General features: G+C 45.3%; 1 protein-coding gene across 1 annotated transcript in view; it reads right to left on the bottom strand.

Moving 5' to 3' along the window:
* Positions 1-3,877: 3,877 nt before the first annotated feature.
* The window catches only part of znf827 (zinc finger protein 827), a 50,958-nt gene continuing 30,580 nt past the window's right edge, over positions 3,878-24,255 (bottom strand). Inside the window, exons 6-14 of the mRNA XM_076294220.1 lie at positions 22,599-22,838; positions 21,665-21,719; positions 20,542-20,639; positions 15,787-15,924; positions 15,082-15,253; positions 14,737-14,903; positions 13,269-13,460; positions 11,782-11,959; positions 3,878-8,725 (exon numbers count right to left, since the gene is read on the bottom strand). Of these exons, the coding sequence (XP_076150335.1) occupies positions 7,705-8,725; positions 11,782-11,959; positions 13,269-13,460; positions 14,737-14,903; positions 15,082-15,253; positions 15,787-15,924; positions 20,542-20,639; positions 21,665-21,719; positions 22,599-22,838 (2,261 nt within the window). The 3' untranslated portion in view covers positions 3,878-7,704. The remainder of the gene's footprint in view (positions 8,726-11,781; positions 11,960-13,268; positions 13,461-14,736; positions 14,904-15,081; positions 15,254-15,786; positions 15,925-20,541; positions 20,640-21,664; positions 21,720-22,598; positions 22,839-24,255) is intronic.

Below are 24,255 nucleotides of genomic sequence, written 5' to 3' on the forward strand. Positions count from 1 at the left end.
AGTAGAAATACCCATTCAGGAATGCTCATTGATTGCTACTTGCTCACTGGTAAATGTACAGAAAACACTGCCCCCATAAGAGGATAGAGCCAACAACTAACCTCATCAGAGGATGAACCCCAATGTCTGATAGGAATTTCAGTTAGAAACAAAATCCACCAAATGTTCTATGTCTGTGATATTTGTGAGGAGATAATCGATTCCAGAGCTTGGTATTTCTTTCTCCTTTTTTTTGTTGAAATTCCTCCTGGAGTATTCCAACCCAGCTCTAATTTTCACTGTGTGCCGTCTTTTTCCATGCCCTGCTCCATTTGTTTTCCTCTTCCAAGACAAGAGCAGGGGATCTGTCTTCACTTAGCACGCAGTGCCTCCTCACACACTCAGGCCCGGCCTGGCCGCATGGAGGTGAAGCGAGAGAGCCTGGGAAATATTGATGCTGCAGGCCAACACAGGAGACCAAAAACGAGAGAGCTATAAAGGGAGAGAGAAAGAAAGAGAGAAAGAGAGGGACACGGAGGGGGAGGGGTGGGGGTGGCGGGGAGAGCAGGCAGAAGCAGCCAGGCAGCTGGGGGTTTCCTGCAGACATGCAGCCCTCCCTTCAAACCCCTCCTCTAAGCAGCTTTCCTCTTGAGGTGGGGTCATTCAGGGTCATGGCGGGATTACACTTTTGGCAAACAGTAGGAAGCTCCTCTGGTCTGGAAATGCCCACTGCAGCATGAGAGAAAGAGAGGGAAAGAGAGGGAACGAGAGAAAGAGAGAGAAATAGGTACTGAGACAGTGAAAATGAAGAAAACACAGGAGACATGAATGAGAGAGAGAGAGAGAGAGGAAGGAAAAGAGAGAGAGAGAGAGACTCCCCTGTGGCTGGACTTGGTGTGTAATGAAGCCAGGGCCGGCCTCAACCCTACAAACAAAAAAGCCAACGGCCGATCGATCGTCTGCTGCCAACTTTCATGCGCTGGTGTCAGAGGTCTGTGCTGAGCAGACAGCTGCAGCCACAGCGATGCCGAGAAAAACTCACCTCGCTGTCCAACCACAGACAAGCGCACACACAAAGGCAAGGGCTCAGAAAAGCCCGAGTGCTGACCTCAGTGGAAATTATTACAGTATTATTGTTGTGTATTGTATAATTCTTGTTGTCCGTCAACATGATACATTTTAGTGTTATATCTTGGTTCAACCACTTCATTCATATATGATGTAAATGTATTTACATGTATACATCTATTTTTTCCCTAGTCTTGCAGTTACCAGCTCCCCTCAGAATCTGGTCAGAATGTTTGCTTCAGTTCAAAATCAGTCCAGAGCATTTATCCAGTTATTGCCTGTGACATACTACTACTACTACTACTACTACTACTACTACTACTACTACTAATAATAATAATAATTGCGTGTGCCTGTGTGTGTGTGTGTGTGTGTGTGTGTGTGTGTGTGTGTGTGTGTGTGTGTCTTTACCGCTATGATGCTTGAGGTGTCATATCTCCATCTTCTAAGAACATTAAGGGCCCAGTAGAGATGCAGTGAGCCATCCCAGAAAGCCATTGTAAGTGTGATTTACTATATGACCTTTACACAGGAGGTATTTAGCTATGTCAACACTTCCCCCTCACAGCTAAAAATAACTGACCTGTTGGTATCCTGCTCATTGACCTTGGCTGGGCATGTGCCCACACAACATTTTAGTGAAACAAATAAAACAAACAAACATGTCCAAAGTTGTCCCAGTGTAACTTCGTAAGACCTCCTCTATGTGTGTGTCCAATTGAAATATGTCTGGTAGTGTATTGTCTATGTAATGGCTTTTTATGATAATGTATTTATGAGTAGTGTGATAAGATGACAAAATAACTTCTATTAACTATTCTATTAAAATGTTTTTTTATTTGTAATTAAGTAGGTGGTTGATATACATTCAAACCAAAATAATTCATTTGATTGAATGAATGTGAGGATGGGTACTTCCAATTGACGTTTACAAAATACTGCAATGCTACTGACTTTACTTCACCATGTTTCAATACTTACCTGTGTTGATATTTACTGAATGGCGAGTGATTAATATAGATATCAACAAAAACATGTATCCAAAATAATACATTGGGCCCTAATTTAAAGGGCAAAGTCAGTGAATGAGCAACGTGTCTTGACCTAAGCAGTCATGTGACATGCGGGAGTGTTGAACTGACCCAATGATTTTTGTGTTTAGAATTGTACTCATGGTTAAATAAGCTTTAGTTAGGCTTTTTCATTTAAATTAAGCAACATCCACAAACCATTGTTTATGTTGTATCAGTTATCCAGAAATGCATCTTCATACAGATCATGAGCTGAAAATGTTACACTGAAGTTAATGCAGAACTCTGTCAGCACAGATTTCAGATGATTTTGTCTTATATAACTTGGTATGAACATGGGTGAGATAGTGCCTTCAAAACCAGTTACTCATGGCTAAAAAAAAATCTTTTTTTTTTTTTTAGATAGTGTGTGTCCTTCCCAAGATACATACTGGCTAATCAGCACAACTGCTCTGGCCGAAGTGCATTAAGCTCTGTGGTCCCTATGGTTCTGCTTTGAAGTGATTAAGATGTTTTAGAACCTGCAAGAGAGGGTCTCATTAAAGGCAAACCATGACATGTCAAAGACTTTAGTGGACAGTACACAGTACCACAGTAACTAGAGGTTTATTGGTTACACTTTACTTGACAGTATCGACATATGACTTGTTTATGACATGTTCATCACAGTGTTGTCACTCGACAACACTGTGATGAACATGTCATAAACAAGTTATAAACTATTATGATATAACGCTTCTGTTATTAAGTGACAGTTTTTGTCATAACAAGTTAGGGTTAGGATTAGGGTTAGTTTTAGGATTAGGATTTGGGTTAGGGTTGGGATTAGGGTTAAGGTTAGGGGTCATGTCACTCTTATGTCGATACTGTCAAGTAAAGTGTTACCGGTTTATTTCCCAGTATTGCATCAGTAAAAAAATGGATGTATAATATTGCGGAATGAATGACTGGCCCAGACATCACATAACATCCTATCTACTGATGTGTGATTTTGTATATATACTGTACAAATGTACATAAATTTTTTCTAGTGATTTCTGCATGTTTATGTCCACTGTGTGTACAAGACTGTTTTGTGCAGTGTATTTGCCTATCTGTAGGGTACGTTTATGTCCACTGCGTGTAACAGCCTGTTTTGTGTAGTGCATTTGCCTGTCTGTAGGTTTCTTCTGTACGTTTCACTGTGTACCAGACTGTTTTGTGCAGTGTATTTGCCTGTCTGTAGGGTACGTTTATGTCCACTGCCTGTACCAGACTGTTGTGTGCAGTGTATTTCCCTGTCTGTAGGAGTGTGGCAGCTCCAGTGAGGCTCGGGTTGAAGGTGCAGTGCAGCTTCACAGGCCTAATGGAGATGAATGGATGGCGTAATGCTGGCAAACGCTTTGTCTCTGCTTCATCTGTTCTCATTAGGAGGTGGGACCCACCTCTGGCTTGTTCTGAGAGCCTGAACTCACATACACACACACACACACACACCAATGCAGTTATGGTGGCTTGTGACAGTCTTTAACGAGGGTATTGAATTTTAGGACAAGAATGTGGCACTATGTATGTATTTTGTAAAGCAGAAGAACTTGAAGCACAAAAAGATACAAACTGTCTTAGTGAATGTTTTCACTAATTTATGACTGTTTGGCTTTATAAAGAACTAAAGTACACCTTTTAGAAATGCTTCTAGGTTAACTGATAGCTAAAATAGTTTTTCATTCATGTTTGGTTTTATCACTCTTGACATTTAGTTAGAATCATCATAGGAAGAGAGCAGACACGAGACATTCAGTGTAATATCTGATGTGAGCTTTACTTTCAAATTCTGTTACATTTAGAACTGGCAATCGGAACATAAAAGGATGCCAAAACATAGAACCAAACCAAATACAAAACCAAATAAAAAGTACAAATGGTCTAATTACCAGTTACTGTCACAAACAACCCTGTACAGCCTTAAGAATGAAGTCATAAAAAAGCTTTTTTACAGCATATACCAATTATTTGTATCACCAAGTGCCAAAAGTAGAACAAAATAGAAAAAAAGTTGAGCCTTGTCATAAAATATAGCGAAAAATGCTAAGCGAACGGACTGTTGAAAATGCAGTATTGTTTACGCAGTCAACTGCAAACCATGTTTACAGTAAGTTAGTACTGAGAGGATACAACATAAGTGCAAAGAACTAGAACAAAAAGAGACCAAGAGAGCAATATCATGCAGTTTGTAAGTCTTGTAATGGAAAACAAACATATAAAAAATAGTAGCCGAATGATGCTGCTTATGATCAGGCAAAATATTTAAAAGAAGTGCTTAAAATTAGATTAGCTTAAGAATATCCTAGGCCAGGGATTCCCAAACTGTGGTACGTGCATCACCGGTGGTACGCGAGCTTCCACTAGGGGTAAGCGAGATGAAAAGGGCAATGTGGGAAAAGTGTACAAAATTATTAAAAAAAAAAAAAAAATCTTAAGCCTCTTTGTTCTTTGTGTTTCATAATGTTGTTCTCCACCCTGTTTTTTTAGTGTGAGAGCTCATAGACCAGTTGCACATTTTGATTTTGTTATTTGTTATCATGTAGGGCGGCTAATTAAACATGATGCCCGGAATGCGTCAATAGAATGTGTTACGTTTCTATGTGTCTGATGGTGGGGGTACGAGGGCCGAGTCAGGATGTAGGTGGTGGTACGCCGGGAACAAAGTTTGGGAAGCGCTGTCCTAGACCACAGCCATTCTCATGTTCTGCACGTGCTGGAACAGAGTGAGGGCAAAAAGAAACATGACATGATTTTTCTGTTGGCTTGACCATGACATGGTAGTTGTTGAAGGCAGACTGACTAAAAGAATAAGAACCAAAGGTAGGCTTTTCCAAAAAAGGACACACAGGATTTATATGCATGTGTCCACAGAATGGACCGCAGAGAGCCAAGTTTGACTTGTGTCCTCTGGGGCCTCAGGCCACTTCTTTCCACCAAGTGGCACTGGGGTAGAACATATGAGAAGAGAAGGAGCCGTTTGTATCAAGCAGTGGAACTCCTTATTTTGTTACAACATAGCACCAGAACTGCATGCTGAACATAGACACAAGTTTTAAAGGTTAAAAAATGACAAAAGGGTCAAGTTGTCACTGAGTGACTATTTATGTCCATCATATCCTCATTGTTAACTGATTCAGTAACTCAACTCAATCACCAAGAATATCGCCACCAATTTTATAATCAACAGAAAGAATATATACATGGGGAAAATGATAATACAAGGGTCATCCAATAACACTCCTATTCTCACCCAAGAGGAGGCAAAATTGCAACTAAAATTGGCACTTTGCCAGTGATTATTCCTTTACCTTACAGCATTTCGGAAATATAAAACTAGCAGTGACTAATAGCATAGAATGACAACCCTCCATTTCTAGACACTGAATTCCTGACCATTAATTAATGAGGTAATTTATAGCTAATTGCTGAGAAACTTTCCAAACCTTGTGAGGATAGATAGATAGATAGGTGGGTGGGGATATGGAGGATTACTTTTAAAGATGACCCAAGTTAAATGTTTTGCTTTCATTTGGAGTGTCCAGTACTGAGAGCTCCAATTATTTGTGTTTTTTGTTGTCAAATGTTCTTTATTTGCTCTGAGAAATAGATTCCTCTTTTTTCAAACGTGCAACATTTTCGGCACTGTGCAAAAAAGGCGTATCTCAATTTAGCCTGGCAACTTTTATGGACCAGGGATGTGGTGGTGGGTGGGGGTTTAACCTCTGATGTTTAATTTGGGCTCTGTTGTGTTCCAAGTTTAAAGACAGGAGTCAGGGGCAGGAGAGTCGTCCTCCTATGGGTTTTGCCCTTCAACAAGAACAATTAAATCACGTCTCAATTTAGCTTCCATTTCCCAAAAGTAAAATGACAACAGAAAGCAGGTGAAAGGCATATTGATCAGCTTGTTTCATCATCAGGACCACACATTGTCACCATGCTTATGTATGGGTGGCATCAAAACGTCAGACTTTTGAGGGCCTAAGTGCTTTCTGTCTCTGAAATGTGATGAAGTACATTCACAACTCAAATATAAGAGGGGGATGTCAAAACAGTACCATGTCTGCCCAGCTTCTACATACATCATCATTAACTCATTAAATGGCAGCATCCACATTGCACTTGGAGCCATTTTTCAATGATTCCTCAATTTTTGTTAGTACAGGTAATCATTATTTTCATATTCTACATTTTTAAAAGGCTCAGTACAAATTCCAAAAATAACACAAAAACTGAATATGCAAAAAGATGAACAGAACCAGACACAGAAGGCCACCAACAATCCTCACGTTACACTCAGTCCAGTTACCTCTGTATCACTTTAACATTGAACCCAAAGGAAAATAAAATACATTCATTCAAGTCATTTTGGAACAGTTCTTTTTACACAAAATTACAAAAAACCTCCAAAAAGCACCATTAAATCGGCCTTTGGTGACTGGGTCTGCAGAGTTTCCCCTGACTTGCCAGTCACCTCCACGAAAAAAAAAAAAAGTCCATATCTGATGAAATGTAGACATAGCTTTGCTTTCTGTTAAATACATGACCTATTTGCAAGGAGCTTTCCTGACCCACATCTCATCTTTAAGGTCACGTCGATGGTCTCTGCACTGCCTTAGTCATGCCACTGCTGATACCAGCCACTGGTGGGTTTCAGGGATGGCGGGAACATCACTAGCTACAGCGTGCCGCCAACCACCCCGGAGGCTTCACACGTGGCAGAGATCTCTATGGGTCTGGCACCAGCATGGCACCATCAGGGGAGAAAAGCAGCTCCTCCACCGTGCAGTTACGAAAGAAGGGGCAGCCCATAAGACAGGTGAGATTAGTGTTAATGTGTTTGGTTTTACCAAATCTACAAAAACAACCCAAGCCAAGCGACCAAAAATAACCCACCTAACAAACAAATGCCAAACTATGTACAATCTGATAAATAATCAAGTGCGTGATTTGAGGCGTGGCTTTGGAGAAAAGACATTTTTTTGTTAAATATAGAAAGCAGTCTCTTTCATGGACTGGCTGGGGAACAGGGCCTATAAACAAACACCCTGGGAGATTATATCATACAAAAAGCCCATACATGATGTCAAATCAAACCCCATTCTAACACATAGGCATGCTATCTGATGCTTGGCAAAAAGACATAAATGCACAAAAAAATAGCGCTTGCAGATTCTCTTTTTTTTTCTTTTAACTCTTCTTACTTTTTTTTATCCTAGTCAAAAAGAAAAGGATTACGCCATACTATTTGTTTTGTTTTTTCCTGGTCTCTGAAAAACCTTTGAGAAGAAATAAAAGAAAAACAAACCAAAAGGGAGTAATAATTGGATTGATATAAGCAAGAGGACAAAGCAGCTTTGATATAAATGCATTCAGTACATGTAGCCTTTTTCCTTCTCTTTTTGATAAATGGTTCATTGTCTCTACCGTGGCTAGCCTTCTGGCCAGCATTTGGGCATTTGTTGCCCTTGATTGGAAAGAAGCCACTTTTAAGTGGTACAGATGACTGTCTTATTTAACCTAATAGTTCAGGCATGAAGAGGGCCGAGGGAGTCGAGGGATGCAGGAAAATATGAAAGGAAAAAGGTGGAAGGAGGACAACAGGTCAGACAGTTTTAGCGCGCTCGGTCAGTCCCAGGTAAGCCAGGAAGGAGTGTTTGAGAGAGCTGGGAGTTTTGGGTGAAGGAAGGGATGTGATGCGCCCCTGTCTGGAGAGGCAGGGAGAAGAGGAGAAGAGAGAGGGGGAGGAAGAGGAGGAGGAGGAGGAGGGCAAGCCGTGGGGCGCGTAGCGGCGCATGGTGAAGAGTGTGGTGAGCGGGATGAGGTGAGCCAGCTCACAGTTCCTGTACTGCTCGTAGTAGCTGGACGCCAGCGAGCCGGCACGCGGCGACCACGCAGACGCCAGGGCCGGGAGCGGAGGTGTGGGCGCTGCCAAGCCGTTGGCGGAGAGGTAGTGCTGGAGAGGCGAGGCGCCCTGGCGCTGCTGCTGCTGCTTGCACCTGATGGACAGCGCCACCGACTGCAGGGCCTGCGAGGCCGACAGGCTCATGAGGGGGCTGCTGCTGTTACTGCCGCCGCTCCCACTGCTGCTGCCGCCCAGGCCCGCCTCCTCCTCCAGCAGCAGCAGGGCCTCCCGCCCTCCGCCCAGGCCCAGGCAAGAGCTGCCCTGCTGGGCCTCGCCTTCCTCGGCGCTCCCTTCCCCTCCCCCTCCTCCTCCTCCCCCCTGGTGCTTCTTGAGGTGTCGGCTGAAGACGAAGGGGTGCGTGGTGGTGAAGGGGCAGAGGCTGCAGCTGTAGCTCTGGCGCGGGGCGTGCTTCAGGCGCTTGTGCAGGTTGAGGTTGTCCTTGCGCTTGCAGCTGTAGCTGCAGCGGTCGCAGCGGAAGGGCCGCTCGCCTGTGTGCACGCGCACGTGCTCGATCAGCTTGTTGGCCGTCTTGGAGAGGTAGCCGCACTGCTCGCAGCGGTAGTGGTTGCCCAGCCGGTGGGCACGCGCGTGCCCCTCCAGCTCGGCCTGGTCTGCCCACACCGATTGGCAGATGCGGCAGCGGTACTCCGGCTTGCAGTGGGTCTTCAGGTGGCACTCCAGGGCCGCGGGCCTGCTGGTGGAGTACACACAGAACGGGCACCTGAGTGAGAGATGCACACACAGAGACACACACGGCACATTTGTTTAACCCTTAAAGGTGTAGGTTTTTGAACGTTCTAAGTTCCGCAACAATTGAAGGTTCTAAAATTCTATGTTGCATTCAATGAACCCAGATATTCTTTAGAACGTTCATTTCTCAACATTCCCGTCACACTGGTGTGACGGTACTCCTTTAAGGGTTTAAGGCAATACTACGCCAACACCTGGAGCACAGGAGCAAGAGAGACTGCACGTGTATACTGAGAGAGAGGAGGAGTGGGAGGGATAAAGGCCAAAGATGTGAGGAGGACGCAGAGAGGTGACAAGAAAAGGGAAGAGAAGAGTAAAGGGAGAGACACTGAGAAGAAGAGAAGAGTAAAGGGAGAGACACTGAGAAGAATAAGAGAAAAGGGAGAGACACACTGAGAAGAACAAGAGAAAATGGGGAGACACTGAGAAGAAGAAGAGAAGAGAAAAGGGGGAGAGACTGAGAAGAAGAGAAAAGGGGGAGACACACTGAGAAGAGAAGATAAGAGAAAAGGGGGAGACACACTGAGAAGAAGAGATAGGAGACAGCAGCAGGGAGACAGAAGACAGGCAGAGGGACTGGACCAACTCAATCTGGTGATCAGAGACATGACAAATGATTGAGTCACACAATTTAACAAGTAAGACATAGTGGAGATGAAATGAGAATATGTTTCTATGGCTGTATGGATGCCTGCACGTGTGTTGCTCAACATATGATGTGTGATCATGTGTGTATGTGTGTTGTGTGCAAGTCTGTGTGTGTACACGTGTGTGTGTATTTGTGAGACATTGGACAGGTGAGGAAGGGGATTGATGTTTTAGGCAAATGAAGGCAAATGAAGAAATGAGTGGCACTTACATTTAAATTGCCCCTTTCATCTGCTCTGGCCCCCAAATCGCCTCACACACCCTGCAGAACAGAATCACCTGAGAAACCAGCACTCAACAGAGGCCCTGTCCTCTCTCCACTAACAGCCTCTCTCCTGCCTCCTCACTCCTTGCACCCTCACTCACACTCAACAGCAAGGCAACAAAGAGCACAGGCACACTCTAGTGTGTATGTGTATGTGTGTGTATGTGTGTGTATGTGTGTGTGTGTGTGTGTGTGTGTGTGTGTGTGTCTGTGTGTGCTAAGAAGCTGAAGCTGTGTCCGTGTTCTTATTCAGCATGCATTCGGGGGAATTCTGCCTCATTTGTGCGACCAGCCATGCGACCAGTGTCCTCTCAAGGTTCTCCACAATCCATGTACCAAACCACCACCGCTTAGCTTTAAACAGAGATTCTGACCAGGCGCTGCACTTTGTAAATAAATAACCACACAGAACCTGCAGTTTAGTTAATAAGGTGTTGATATAAATAACCACACAGAACCTGCAGTTTAGTTAATAAGGTGTTGATAATTATTTGACGAAGCGACAGTAGCAGTGACACGCACATGATTCCAAATGATTCGAGCTGGATTTCTGTTTAAATGTGATGCTGTTCGTCTCTCTCAGTCCGTGCTACACTAACCCTCTATCTAGCACTAGCACCACTAATACTGTCTGTACAGGTGGAGGGCATGACACCGGGCTGCAAATGATAGATGATGCAATGACATCAGAGACACATGACTTAACATGATCCACTGTGTGTGCGTGTGTGTGTGAGAGAACTTGACAAAACAGACATGTCAATGACAGATTTTGGAAGCCAAAATAGACACCCTGACAATGGAACAAACAAAAGATGTATTACTATGGGCATCCCTCATTCTGACAAGCATCCCATGTGTAGCATCCCATGTGTATTTTGATGTTTGTGTGTGGAGGGGACCTAGAATTTTGTTCAGTCAGTATTTGAGAGTGAGGGATTTTTCTGTGATAATGTGTTTGCATGAAAACCAGTCTGTCTGTCTGTCTCTGTGTATCTGTATGTGTGTCTGTATGTGTGTGTGTGTGTGTGTGTGTGTGTGTGTGTGTGTGTGTGTGTGACGGACTGGCTGGGAATGAACAGTGTGATCTGGAGCTCGGTGCTGCTGGCAGGCCTCTCTCTCAGCAGATGGGGTGTTGCTGCTGGTCCGGGCGTCTGTTACACACACATATCATGCAGCCTATCGGACGCCCACCAGCCCCTCAGCAGCAAACCAGCACTCCCACAGCCGTCACAAGAGCACTCACATTCCCCCAGTTACTGGAACTGAACAATTCAAATACCAACTTATACTGTACGTTTAGACTGGTTTTCTATGTGTTCTTGACTTTCAGCAGTAATTAGGTTCTTTTAGTTAGTGTATGTGTGTGTGTGTGTGTGTGTGGGGGGTCTTTAACTGTTAAGGCCTCATTCATGAACATAATGGAAACCCAGATTGGGTCCATATCTACCTACATTACTTATGATTCACAAACAGAGTTATGTTCAAACAATTAACATAAATCCACACCCACCAAATAACTAATTTTATGCAACCCATGGAGATGCTGTGAAAATTGTCCAAAGCCAAAATCAAATTACAGATACAGAAATGGACATTACAGCTGAGACAGACATCCTTATTGTCATTCAGCTACTGCCCCACTGCAATAACTGGGCATATAAAGTCAGAGCCAATTCATTACTGGGTGGATTCTTTTTAAAAATAAAAAAATAATCTGAAAAAAATGAATGCTAAGGAATATATTATTCAATGCAAATACAAAATGTGATTTAAACAGTAGTTCAGTGGAACTACAATGGCAATATTGCTGAAGCTTGTGCTCCATTGTCATAAATGAGACCCATAATGTGCAGTCTATGGGAGTATAACTGTATTTATGCAGTGGATGGCAATGTTCATATTTTTATATTGGATGGATGTAAATTTGTGTGTGTGTGTGTGTGTGTGTGTGTGTGTTAGTGTGTGTGCATGTGTGTGTATGTGTAAAGATGTTACTGTGTGAGCGAGTGAGTAAGCACACAATGTGTGTGTGTGTGTGTGTGTGTGTGTGTGTGGGTGGAACAGGAGAGGAGAGAGAGAGGGAAGCTGCAGCTGGTACTTGCTTTCCTTACTTGAGTCCTCCAGTGGGCACGGAGTGGCACTTCTTGTGCTCCAGCAGCTGCTGCGGCGTCTTCATGAACTTGTGGCAGACGTCGCACTCAAACATGCGCGTGATGAGGTGGATCTGCAGGTGCCGCTCGTACATTGCCCGTGTCTTACACACAAAGTTACAGAACACACATTCAAAGCCTGTCGGCGGGAGAGAGGGAGAAAGGGGCCTCCGATTAGTACGGACGCCCTGTTCACCTGATACGTTTAGCACAGCACAATTATCTTGGAATGCAAAACAGCTCTCTTTTGACCCTCATGAATTTAGTAGTCTTTTCCAATAAAGCAGGACGCAGCTTTGAAAAGATATTCGGAGACAGTTTTAGATTTTCAGAAACACCCCTATCCACTACCCATTCAGTGGACAGTGTTTGCATGAGATCCATGCCCGGTCCTGACCAGTATCCAGAGCAGGGCTATAATCACACTAACACGACCCACTCAGAGCACCTGGCACTGGGCTGCATCCATGTGATGTTGAGGCTCATCTGAATGCAGGGACCCTGTTATACATACGCTGTTGATTAACACACTACAGTTCTGCTGCTCTTGTGTTTGCTCCAAACATCTAAGCAGCACAATAAAATGGCGTCAAAAGACCCTGAGCATGAAGTCACCATATTTAAAAAGACACAGCAAGTCATTTGGAAGGGATTTCAGGATTTTTGCCACTGATACAAGGCCTAACAGCGCAATATTACAGCGATTAGCTTGATTGAAGTGGACACGTAAATGTTTTGCCATGCCTCAGACTCATTTGCATTTATGACTACTGAGGGCAGCACACTTAAGCCAGCACTGGGCCTCAGGCTTGTATTTCCTAACTGTGTCCACATTAACAACCAGCTGGCCCTCCTTACACTGGTGCAAGCTGCTAACAGGATAGAGGGGCCCAGAGTGCCAGCAGCCAAAGCCACTTAAGGAGGTGATGGTTTGCCTCTCGGTGCAGCAGCGTCTGACAGCCACGGCTCTCCTGGCACTCAGGACTGACTGGACGGCATTGGATCCTCCAGCAGGTCGGGCCAGTGTCAAACTGGCCATTACAGCCTTCCAGCCCCAAAGGTGCACAGCGCCACGCTCTGCTGTGGGGGTACAACTGGCAGCGAAGGGCTGCTGGCATGAACCGCTGCTGATAAAACAGCAGCAGCAGCAGCAGCAGCAGCTTTCTCTTAATATAATACCCAGTCTCAAGGCTCTGCCATAGCAATGCTTCTGAAAGTGTGCCATTATCTTTGACCTTCTGGAGTTGTTCATGAAAAGCCTTTATAATCACGGCATGAAATGATGACCAAAAAAAGACTAAAACACAGAGTTCATATTTTTCAAAATTGTCGTAATTTTTGATTTCATATATTGTCAGTGAATGAGGTTTCCTACTGCAGCCTTTCTGTATTTGAATGCTTAGTGGCTTGAATGCAGCGTCCAAAGGGTGTCCCCGACGACCTCTCACCTTTCTCGGACTTCTCGTCTGACCCTGAGCCAGAGCTTGATTGGCTGCCGGTGGAGGGCGGGGCCAGGAGACTCTTGAGCTCCTCACTGCTGGGAGTGGCATCGCCGCCCTCGGAGCTGTTGAGAGAGTCGCTGAGGGCGGACAGAGAGGAGGATGTGCTCTTCGTCTCACTGAGCGGACTTCGAGACAGACCTGTCAACCCAGGGAAACACACCTCTAAAGTCCCCTTAAACAGTACCATCATCAATGACATACTGGCACACAATATCAGGAACAATGTCTTTGTCTCCGTCTTGATTGAATCATTCTGCCATGTGGGCTTGCATTTTGATGTACTTGGGAAAGGGGCAATTATACACTAATAGAAATATGTCCTGAGAAGAATTCCTAAAGCACTGGTTGTCTTCCTCTGTAGCAGATCATTCTGAAGGTTACAGCATTTGCTGCATTGCCATGGCGCCTGTAGTTAAGCGGAGAGACCAATCAAGAGTGAGTGTCGGTATTGATCCGTCCTCCAGTGTCTGCATGTGTGTGTATGTGTGTGGGAGAAGGGGAGAGGGGGGATGAACACAAGCAAGATGGAGCATCTCAGGACAATGCTCCCAAGGGCTGTTGAAGCTTGCAAAATGGCTGATGCCAGCTCAACCACATACACATGCATTGTTCTTCTGTAATGGTCAATGTTATATCAATCCCTCACTTTCTCAACCCCCCCCCCCCCCACACTTCTCTTCTCTCTAAAAACAGACATAAATACACACACCAGGCTCTCTCTCTCTGTCCCTGACAATAATGCCATCAATAAGAGGAATGGGACTCAGCTGAGGTGATCCAGACGATGTTATGAACTGATTAAATGACTAATCACTCCTGGGCAGGGAGCACCTGTCCTGCTAAGAAGCATGAGTGGAAAGGAAGACTCCCGGTGTGCCCACAGCATAGCAGCTCTTACTCAACCCTCATGGAATGATAATACACAAACACATTTCATCTGCAACATCTCTACAATGCCATCAAGGACCCAATAAAGGCCATACCAACATACCGAATTCAGAAGGATCTACAATTGATTAAAATCAATTTAATCCATTTTGTCCCTAAATGCAGATATGAGAAACCGTCAGGGCCCTACAACTTTGTCAAAGGACGTGAATGAGAGTGAATGAAAAGATAAAATCTGTCACAGAAAATCGCTCGTTGAAATATTTGTTGTAATCTATTTTTTTAAATGGCTTTGCATTTAGCAATAATAAACGGTAAATTTGACCATGTCATATTACAATATTGCCATGCAAAGGAAGTAAATTGGTTGAATTGCAGAACAACCTACAGTACATCAACTGTATGGAGTCTAGAAAATAAATCAGTTAAATAATCATTACCTTAAAATAGTCGTTGGTTACCTCCGAGACTGTTTGAAATGATGCTAACGTGTGTTGTGTGTGCGTGACTGATGAGAGGCTCTTACCCAAGTGCTCTGCAGCTACATGGGACTTGATGTCACTCTCGTCCACAGTGACATAGTCGCAGGAGGTGCAGCACAGGGAGAACATCCACTGCTCCTTGTCTACGTGCAGAGACATGTGACTCACAAACTGGGCATTCAGCTCGGTCTGGAAACCACACACGTGGCAGCTACAGCAGGGACACACAAACAGACAACAGGGAAATAAATCCACACACAAAGAGGAGATGAACAGAGCCTTTCAGCCTTTCAGAGTTTGAGAGGGAGGAGTGGAATGTGGCTGAGGCGATGTGCCATGCGTGCGTGCGTGTGTGTGTGTGTGTGGGAACGTGCCAACACCTACTGTACCTGTAATAGAATGAGCAGTTCTTGCGTTCATTGCTCTCGCCAGTCACGGCATTAACAATGTGTTCAGCGTCGGTGCTCACCAGCTTGACCGAGTGAATAGTCAGGTGCTGGTTGAGGTTGGCACGACACTTAGCGGCGTAGGGACACAAATGACACTTGTACTTCCTCTCATCTGCAATGGCACACAGACACAAAAACAGAGAGAAGTTAGAGAGACAGAAACACACAAAGAGAAAAAAAGAACGAGAAGCCTCAAAATTCAGTAGACAAAAGGTTGTAATGTTACAACATAACCAAGTTATGAAGCCTACTGATGTGGTAATACAGTTTTGGTAGAGTAACCTGAGGCTACTCTATGCAGCCCAGTCCACTCTGTGACAACACATGGAGGCCATGATGTTGCTGTTCTGGGATCAGTGTGGCCAGTGCTGTGGGGTGGCTGTAATTACTGTGATTCTTTTCCCAGAGACTAATCAGAGGTCTAATCTCTTTAAAGGGAGGGTAATCCTGTCTACTCAACCTTATTTACTCACCACCACAAACAGCACCCGCCTGGGATTTACTGACTGACTGTGTGTGTGTGTGTGTGTGTGTGTGTGTATGTGTGTGTGTGTATGGGTGTGTGTGTATGGGTGTGTGTGTGTATGTGTGTGAGACTATTCCCTATGCAGGCGTTGGCACTGGGCCTCTGGTGTGTCCGCTCACCTGTGTGTAGGGACAGGTGTCTGGATAGAGTTTGCTGTCGGCCAAACACTTTCCCACACACTGGGCACGGGTAGAGCTGATCGTTCAGCCTCCACTGGGCCAGACCGTTCCCCGGCTCTCCACTTGCCTTCTCAGAGTCTGTGGCAGAGGCATACACATCAGGTGTAAATGACATCCATCCATCCATCCAGCCATACATACATACATACATACATATTCATACACAAACAGACACAGGCATACACACATGTAGGTGTGTGCAAAAGCTTTGGGGACAGGTTATTTCTGTTTTGTTGGTCCATGTGGCATCTCCACTACGCTTGTTTTAAATCCTGAAACCACTGCAGCACGGAGATTGGCCTACAGTAGGGGACTGATCCTAGTGTTGTACCCAACTCTTAGAAAGCACTACAGACAGACAGAGAGAGAGAGAAAACGAGAGAGAGAGAGTGGGGGGGGGGGGGGGGGGGGTGAGTGAGCGAGTGCTTTACTACAAGGAGAGTGCCAGAATTAACCTTCTGATGAAGGTGGAAGCCTGGTCAATTAAGATGCAGGACCACTCCTTCCCACAGCAGCATACCCCAAGGATAGAGGGAGGTGAGGGAGACGAGTAAATGAACACATAAATATAAATATAAAGCATACACAGCATACAATATCCAACAGGTAACGTGCGCCACGGTCACCTTTTAATGACATTTCTCTCTACACACGCCTGCAAAACCAGCCCAGCTCCGACACTACAGAGCAAAAAGACTTTCAGGTTTCATCAGGTCAGTGTGGCTTCCTGCAATCCATACATGTGCCATTCTTCTATTAATCTATAAACAAGCAAGGAGCTGTCTGAGAGGGAGCTAAACCAAACCTCAGCCAGTCCTCTGACACACACACACACACACACACACACACACACACACACAGTACACTGAGAGAAAGTGGAATAGAACATTATGTCCAATATTACAATATGTGGTTTAACGTTCTGCATTATGCCCAATATTACAATATGTGGTTTACTGTTATGCATTTCTCATTAGTGGGTCACTTTGATAAAACTATGATTCTATAATGACTGTATGATATCTGTACTGTCCCTGTGTATATCTGTGTGTGACTGTATTTAAAGATAAGCGGGAATATTATGACTTTGCAGTGTTTTACTGTTCTGCATGGCTGCGTCAGTAGCTATCTGCTCCGGATTGCCAGGTTGCCACTAATCAGAGTCTGATTCAGTGTAGTCCACGTGAGATGGGATGACCAACGCCATCTCCTGTCAGCCTGGGGAGATACTTAAACCCTAACTATTTTCTTTGTCTAGTTAGAGCAGCTGATGGATCTTTAGGTGAAGTCATACTGTCTCTCCCTTGATGCGCATCATTGTAAATAAACTCTGTTCCTGATTTTTCATACTATTGGTCTGACTGGGTCTCTATTAAATCTATGGTTTCAAAATTACCATCAACACACAGTTTGTGCGGTGTCAAACGCCTAATCAGCAGGGATACAAGCAGCAATTCAGGACATCCTAGCAAGCGCTAGTTCTAGTACAGTAGACATCTGTTGTTCTTCTTTTTTCCAGTTGTGTGGCTGAAAGTTGTTCACCTTCCCTTTGGAGTCACAGCCAGCTCATAAATAGGCACATTTTTAGCAAATGCTGTCATAAGCGATACAGTAGTGCACGATTGATGGGGCCACGCTGAGGAAGAGAGAGCAAGAGGGGGAGAGGAGGAACCAGAGCCAGAGAGAGGAGGGAGGGTGGAGGGAAGGAGGGAGGGAGAACATGTGGGGAAAAGAGAGAGACAGATAGAGAGAGGAGCAAAGAAAAAAAAGAGAGAGAAGTGGGTGGGAGAGAGGGACATTTTTGGCATTTTGGAGAAGATTTAATAGGGGCCATTAAAGAACAGATGTATTGGCCTTGGAGAGGAGAACATGAAGGACAACACTGGAGTGCACTCACTTGTCTGGGACAAGACCCAAACTCTGGACGGGACCCCAGACAGCGCGGGCTCTCAGTGTCTGCTGCAGCCTTGGACACGCATGGGGGATGGGAACTAGAACTGCCGGGGAATTACAGATCTGTTTCTCACTGTGCTGCGGGTGCCTGAGGAGTGGGGATGGGACCTGAGCAGTGGGGATGGGACCTGAGGAGTGGGGATGGGACCTGAGGAGTGGGGATGGGGAGGAGTGGGGATGGGACCTGAGGAGTGGGGATGGGGAGGAGTGGGGATGGGGAGGAGTGGGGATGGGGAGGAGTGGGGATGGGACCTGAGGAGTGGGGATGGAGAGGAGTGGGGATGGGACCTGAGGAGTGGGGATGGGGCCTGAGGAGTGGGGATGGGGAGGAGTGGGGATGGGACCTGAGGAGTGGGGATGGAGAGGAGTGGGGATGGGACCTGAGGAGTGGGGATGGGACCTGAGGAGTGGGGATGGGACCTGAGGAGTGGGGATGGGGCCTGAGGAGTGGGGATGGAGAGGAGTGGGGATGGGTCCTGAGGCTATTCAACATTTAATGGCCTCTTCCTGTTCACAAACACATGAGGTCTAGAGCTTTCGGTCAGATGAAAGATTCCAATATTATACGGAAAGGTGGCTACTATGCTGCTGGTTTTACAGCTGAACAGCTTACTTTTACATGGCTTAGGATGCTTCAGGCACTGTCTACCATCACATTAAAATCAATACAACGCAGCTTCGGCCAGAAATAGAAAAACGTATTTCTGAATACTGAAGTGTCATGGCGATGCCCATAGTTGGCTCATAAATATTGTGGCATTATAATCAAAATACATACAAAACAAAAAACACATCGCAATAAAAACTCCTTCTAAAACCCCCAGGTGTTCCTGGTGGACTAGTGGTTGCACCAAGTTAAGGAATTGGGTCCAATGTTTAGCACTCAAGAACTTTGCCAACATTAATCTGTTTAACAGGAACTTCTTGTCCCCCTGTTAAAATAGTATCACTGCACTTGGTCTGTGTTTTGCAGATGGTGAATTACTTTGAACTTCAAGGGAAGATGCATCAATACATAGCACCCTAGAAAATTGACAAAAATCCTTATCCTCAAATTTCATTTGACACATGCATGACACATGTCCAGTGGTGCTGTGGTCATTACCCCGGTAAGAGTGACCAGAAGCATCTGTGACAGGTCTGCTGGCCACTGGCATGCTCAGTAGGCTCATGAGGTAGCGGGTGGCATTAGATGGACTGGATGTCCACAGAGGAAGCTCTAATGAAATGAGTGGTAGTGGGAGTTCGCCCTCCACACTCACATCTAGGCTACTGTCAGAGGATGCAATCAAAATACTGCCTGGCCACTCACAACGCCCACCCTTTCAACCACACACACACACGCGCACACGCACACATGCAAACACACACACACACACAAGTCCGTGAGTCATTCAGTCATCAGGCAAAACATCTGCCTGTGACTCACACACTTCAGCAAATGACCATTCCTATGCTGTGGCATTTAGCTTCTGTGTGTGTGTGTGTGTGTGTGTGTGTGTGTGTGTGTGTGTGTGTGTGTGTGTGTGTGTGTGTGTGTGTGTGTGTGTGTGTGTGTGTGTGTGTGTGTGTGTGTGTGTGTGTGTGTGTGTGTGTGTGATCAGAGGGAGGACATTATGCCAAAGAGAGGGTGGCCTCACAGCACAGAGGCACAGTAGTGGTCTGCAGGAGAGGTACTCTTTATCACATCACAGCGTAGTGCCCTTTGTGCTTTATTCCCCCTTTACTTCTCTCCCGTTTGCTACCTGTCTCTTTCTCTCTTGACAGGAGTTCTCTGTCTATTTCTTTCTTTCTTCCCCTCCATCCATCTTCTCCTCTGCTCTCTCTCTCTCTCATCCCCTCCTTCTGTCTTTCTCTCCATCTGTTTTTCTCTATTCCTAGCTCTGCTGGTCTGTGGGGTTTGTGTGGGCATTGGTGTTCAGCAGATAACAGAGTTAGCTTAGCACCAGAGGGGGTCATGCAGGGTCGCACAAGCCAGAGGTCACGACCTCAACAGGGGAGTCTGGGTGGGCTGGGTAATTGAGGCTCTGGAGAGGAGGCGGCCGAGGCCTTGAAGTGGTTAATGGCTTAATTGGTGTTATTAGAGGCAGCCGAAGAAGCACTGACCGTGTGGTACACAGGCTGACCCAGGGCAAGAGAAGAAGATGGAGGAGCAGACACAAGTGCGCGCACACACACACACACACACACACACACCAACATGTACGCACACACACACACACACACACTGAAATACACACACAAATGAGCAGGCACAGTATACACAGAGGATGGAGAGATACTTGTGGATTTACTCCTAAATGCACATTCCTGTGCACAGACCAAGGCATCCACACAAACCAATGCCAACAGCTTACCACACAAATCACAAATAGTAACCACCATGCTAACAGCTTACACACAGATCACAAATAATAACCACCATCATTTTTTGTAAAGGCCATAGCAAACTCAAAACCCTGGTTAAATTAATTAATATAACACAGACACTTCAAGTCAAATACCATGAAGCCGATATCAAAGTTGGGTGAAGATATTTCAGGGCACATGTGATGCAGAAGGAGAATCAAGGGAGTCGAGTTATAATCTTTTGATTCCTAACTAGCGTACAAGAAGAATGTGTGTCTGTATTTGTATCTATATATGTAAATGTGTAAATGTATTTAAATGGAATACCTGTGTGTGTGTGTGTGTGTGTGTGTGTGTGTGTGTGTGTGTGTGTGTGTGTGTGTGTACACTCACCTTGTAGGGCCTGTGCTGAAGAACTAGCTTCTGCAGGTGATGAGCTCTTGGAGCGAGTATTGAAAGGTGATTGTCTGAAGCGGTCATCCAGGAAGGGACTGCAAGGTCAGAACACACACACACACACACACACACACTTTATTATTTATCCTTAAACATGATTTGTTACAAATGTATAAAATAGTAATTAACTAATGTACATTCAAAAATAAAGGAGAACCAGCACACACACAAGTCGTTTTTTCACTGAGTAATATGATGCCTTTTTGTGCACATTTATGGCGGAACGCTGGACGTTTTTAGACACACCGAGGCGGAACGGCTGGTCGACGTGGCCCACCAATTTGACCACCAGGAGGGGTACACATAAAGGGGTCGATGTGGCCCACCAATTTTTGTCCCGTCACCACTGTAATTGTGTCAAGGCGTAATGGGGGAATCTGGGCGGGCGTTTTGATGACACTATGTGTCCAACCCACCACAGGACATTTAAAATCTGCCTGATCAAAAGCAGCAATAGCAGCACATTACGACAATCTTGAAATCCACAACGCTTCCAGTCATTTAACGCCTGCTAAACTTGACTGTAGGTCGGAATGCAATCGGTTGCCATATAGGCCATCCTAAAATCAAGCGATAAAACAAAGCATGATTTGATTAACAGGCTAGCCTTCATGGCGATTAAGCACATTGAAGAGGCTTTCTGTTTCTTGAAAAACATTTTAATATTCAGTTGTCATAAGTTATGGGTGTAAAATTATTGATGAGAAAATCCCCAGCTATGCATGTCAAAGCTATGGGTTTTGAAAATCATGCATAGTTCGTTGTGTTACTCCTCACGGCCAATGTTGCACGTCACGCTTCATTTTGCTATTTAGTCCTGTCTCCTGGCTCCTCAATATGCCGGCTTATATGTAAACACTTGCTGTATGAAGTACCAGGATGGAAATGTTTCGCCTCATTTTTAGATACATAGAGACGTATACATAAAGACGTAGATAAAGACGTTTCCTCTTCCTGTGAATGTTCTCTATCTAAATCTCTATCTAAATGACTAATGATTGCTCTAAATGTGTGTGTGTATGTGTATGTGTGTGTGTGTGTGTATGTGTGTGTGTCTCACCTGTTCATGCCCAGTGTGGTATTGTCCTTGTTGCTGTTAGCTTTGCTGACTTTTTCTGGAAAACAGAGCAGACAGGTAAGAAGCATGAATTAGAGGGAGGTCTGTGTGTCAACACAAATAAATACAGCAATCATTACACATGCTGATAGTAAGGGGACTAATCTGATGTACACTAGCTCCTCACACAACTGAATGTATTGATGAATTGGTCCTTGGTGTGAATTGACATCAAGGTATCAAAAACAGCAAGTCATGGATTGAAAAAAAACAAACGGCTGAATGCAGGTAAAACTCAGGTTTCCAAGAAGTCTTGAGCAATGTTGAGCAGTGTCAAGCAGTAGGCAAGGTGCCCCGTCCCCATCCCCCAAACGCACTGTGATGACCTCTCATCACTCTACATGGCACTCAGTGAAGCCCCTCCACTGTCACCACGCCGAGGACGGAAGGGCTCTCTGTGTTTCCATGGCGATGCAGCACGGGAGAGCTGAGGAGGAGGTGTGTGCAGCCAAGTGTGCTTGAGCCGCCGAGATTCAGAGCAAGGAGGCACACACATATGATCACACACACACACACTCACACACACACTTCTTTGTGTGTGTGTGTGTGTGTGTTTCAGAGGTGCTGGATGCCATTTAAAGGAAGCTGTAACAGTGGGGGACAGAGGAGTGCTCGAGGGCAAGCTCAGGTCTGCTAATCCTCTTCCTGCTATACTGAGCCCATGGCAACAACCTCACCATCATTACCAAAACGTGACTACACACACACACACACACACACACACACACACACACACACATAAACACCACATACAAACACACACTCCCACAGCAATTTGAGGAGAATGCCTGAACACAGGGGATCTTGTGTGGGAGACACAAGAAGAAAGGCTTGTGCGTTCCTTTCGGTTTCCTGCCATGCTGTTGGTAGAAGATACCTGACAGTTTGAAGAGGAGCTCAGAGGCCATCTTCACAGATATGTCCTGGGAGAAAAGATCCTTCTGGGGCCGGGGCAACGCCTCTGGGAGATTTGCCATTGGTTCCCTCTTCTCACATGCTCCTAAAGTGCTGAATCCCAATAGGTGAGATGGGAGAGGGGCTGGGTCAGAAGGGGGGTCCACCTCCATAGGCTCGGCCTTGACGGTCATCGTTTGAGAACAGGTCTCCTTGTTGTTCTCTGAAAAGATATCATTGCAAAGATGCCTTATTTATCTCTAGGCGTATTTATCTTTACATCAAGATGTAGATGTATGATAGTTCTTTTTCATCTCCATATCATGTATTGCTCTTCCATCAATATAGAAAGCATTTAGGAAAAAAGACTGTAGCAGGCAACTGACATACACTTGCCTAGGCTATATGTAATGTGTAGAAATTTGTAGAAACAGGTAGGATTGGGACTGAAGTTTTCATTGCGCTAAAAATCTATCTGAAAAGAACTGTACTGTATACCTAGTCTTACCAACACTATTTCAAGTCAGGTACAACAATATATACACCGAAAATAACAAAAAATAGAAGTGATAATGAAAACAACACACTGTATGGAAATATTAAGGCAGAGTGACCACATGATGATGCAATTGTCTATTCATTTCCTATTCAAATCTCTTATGTTTATGTGAGCGTAGTTGTAAGCATACTGTATGTACAGGACTTTGACTATGGCTACACTCTTCTGTTCATATCACCATTTTGACCATGTAACCTCCACATGTAACAAAGAAAGCCACTTTAGGGCTGCGAGAGAAAATGAGAGGGAACATTTGCAAGAGAGAGAGGGAGAGAGAGAGAGAGAGAGAGATGGAGAAAGAGAGAAGTAGGGGGTAGAAGGAGGGAGAGATGCCATCAGCATGAAAACATGAAAAGGACAGCAGAAGTGATCTCATGCTGGTCTCCGTCAGGGCCAGGGCTTATAAAGTCACTCTTCCATTCAGCTCCTCATTTAGGGGAAAAAGTCTCTTTCTGGAGACGGAAAAAAGCCTTTGTGAATTCTTTAGCGATGGCAGAGAGCCTCTGGCCCGGCCTCTCCTCCCTACGATTGGTTTAGGAGGTTACAGGAGGCAGAGATGGGCTGCCAGCGGGGGTGGTGGCATCTGTCTGTCACTCGCAGGAGGAGGGGGGCAGCCACACTCACACCAACCCGCACAATGCTGCAGACATACAGCACAGATCTGTGTGAGTGTGTGCGTGCCTGTGTGTGTGTGTGTGTGTGTGTGTGTGTGTGTGTGTGTGTGTGAGTGCAGTGTCTAGCGCACGGGAGTGGTTAGCCTGATGATGACCCCAACCCCCCCTGAACTATGCCTGGCGTTACTGGGCGGAGTCTGTCATATTGCTGTTGACTGGATCTGACCTACATTGTGACTGTATGTGTGTGTGTGTGTGTGTGTGTGTGTGCACATGTACTGTATGTGGGTAGTGTGTGTACTAAGGTGTCGTGGGTTGGTGGAGGCAATGCCAGGCGGGAACACGCTTACAACTAGCAGTTCTCTAATCCCTTAATAAGGTGCCTGGAGCCCGAGAGCAGACCGAGGTCAAGAAGGGGACACGGCGTCTCTCTCTCTCTCTCCCTCTCTCTCTCTCTCACACACACA

Source organism: Alosa pseudoharengus, unplaced genomic scaffold (assembly GCF_046254945.1).
Source record: "Alosa pseudoharengus isolate Yale_2024_CS ecotype anadromous, Long Island Sound unplaced genomic scaffold, YU_APseudo_1.1 YU_APseudo_1.1_scf_2, whole genome shotgun sequence".
Lineage (NCBI taxonomy): Eukaryota > Metazoa > Chordata > Actinopteri > Clupeiformes > Clupeidae > Alosa > Alosa pseudoharengus.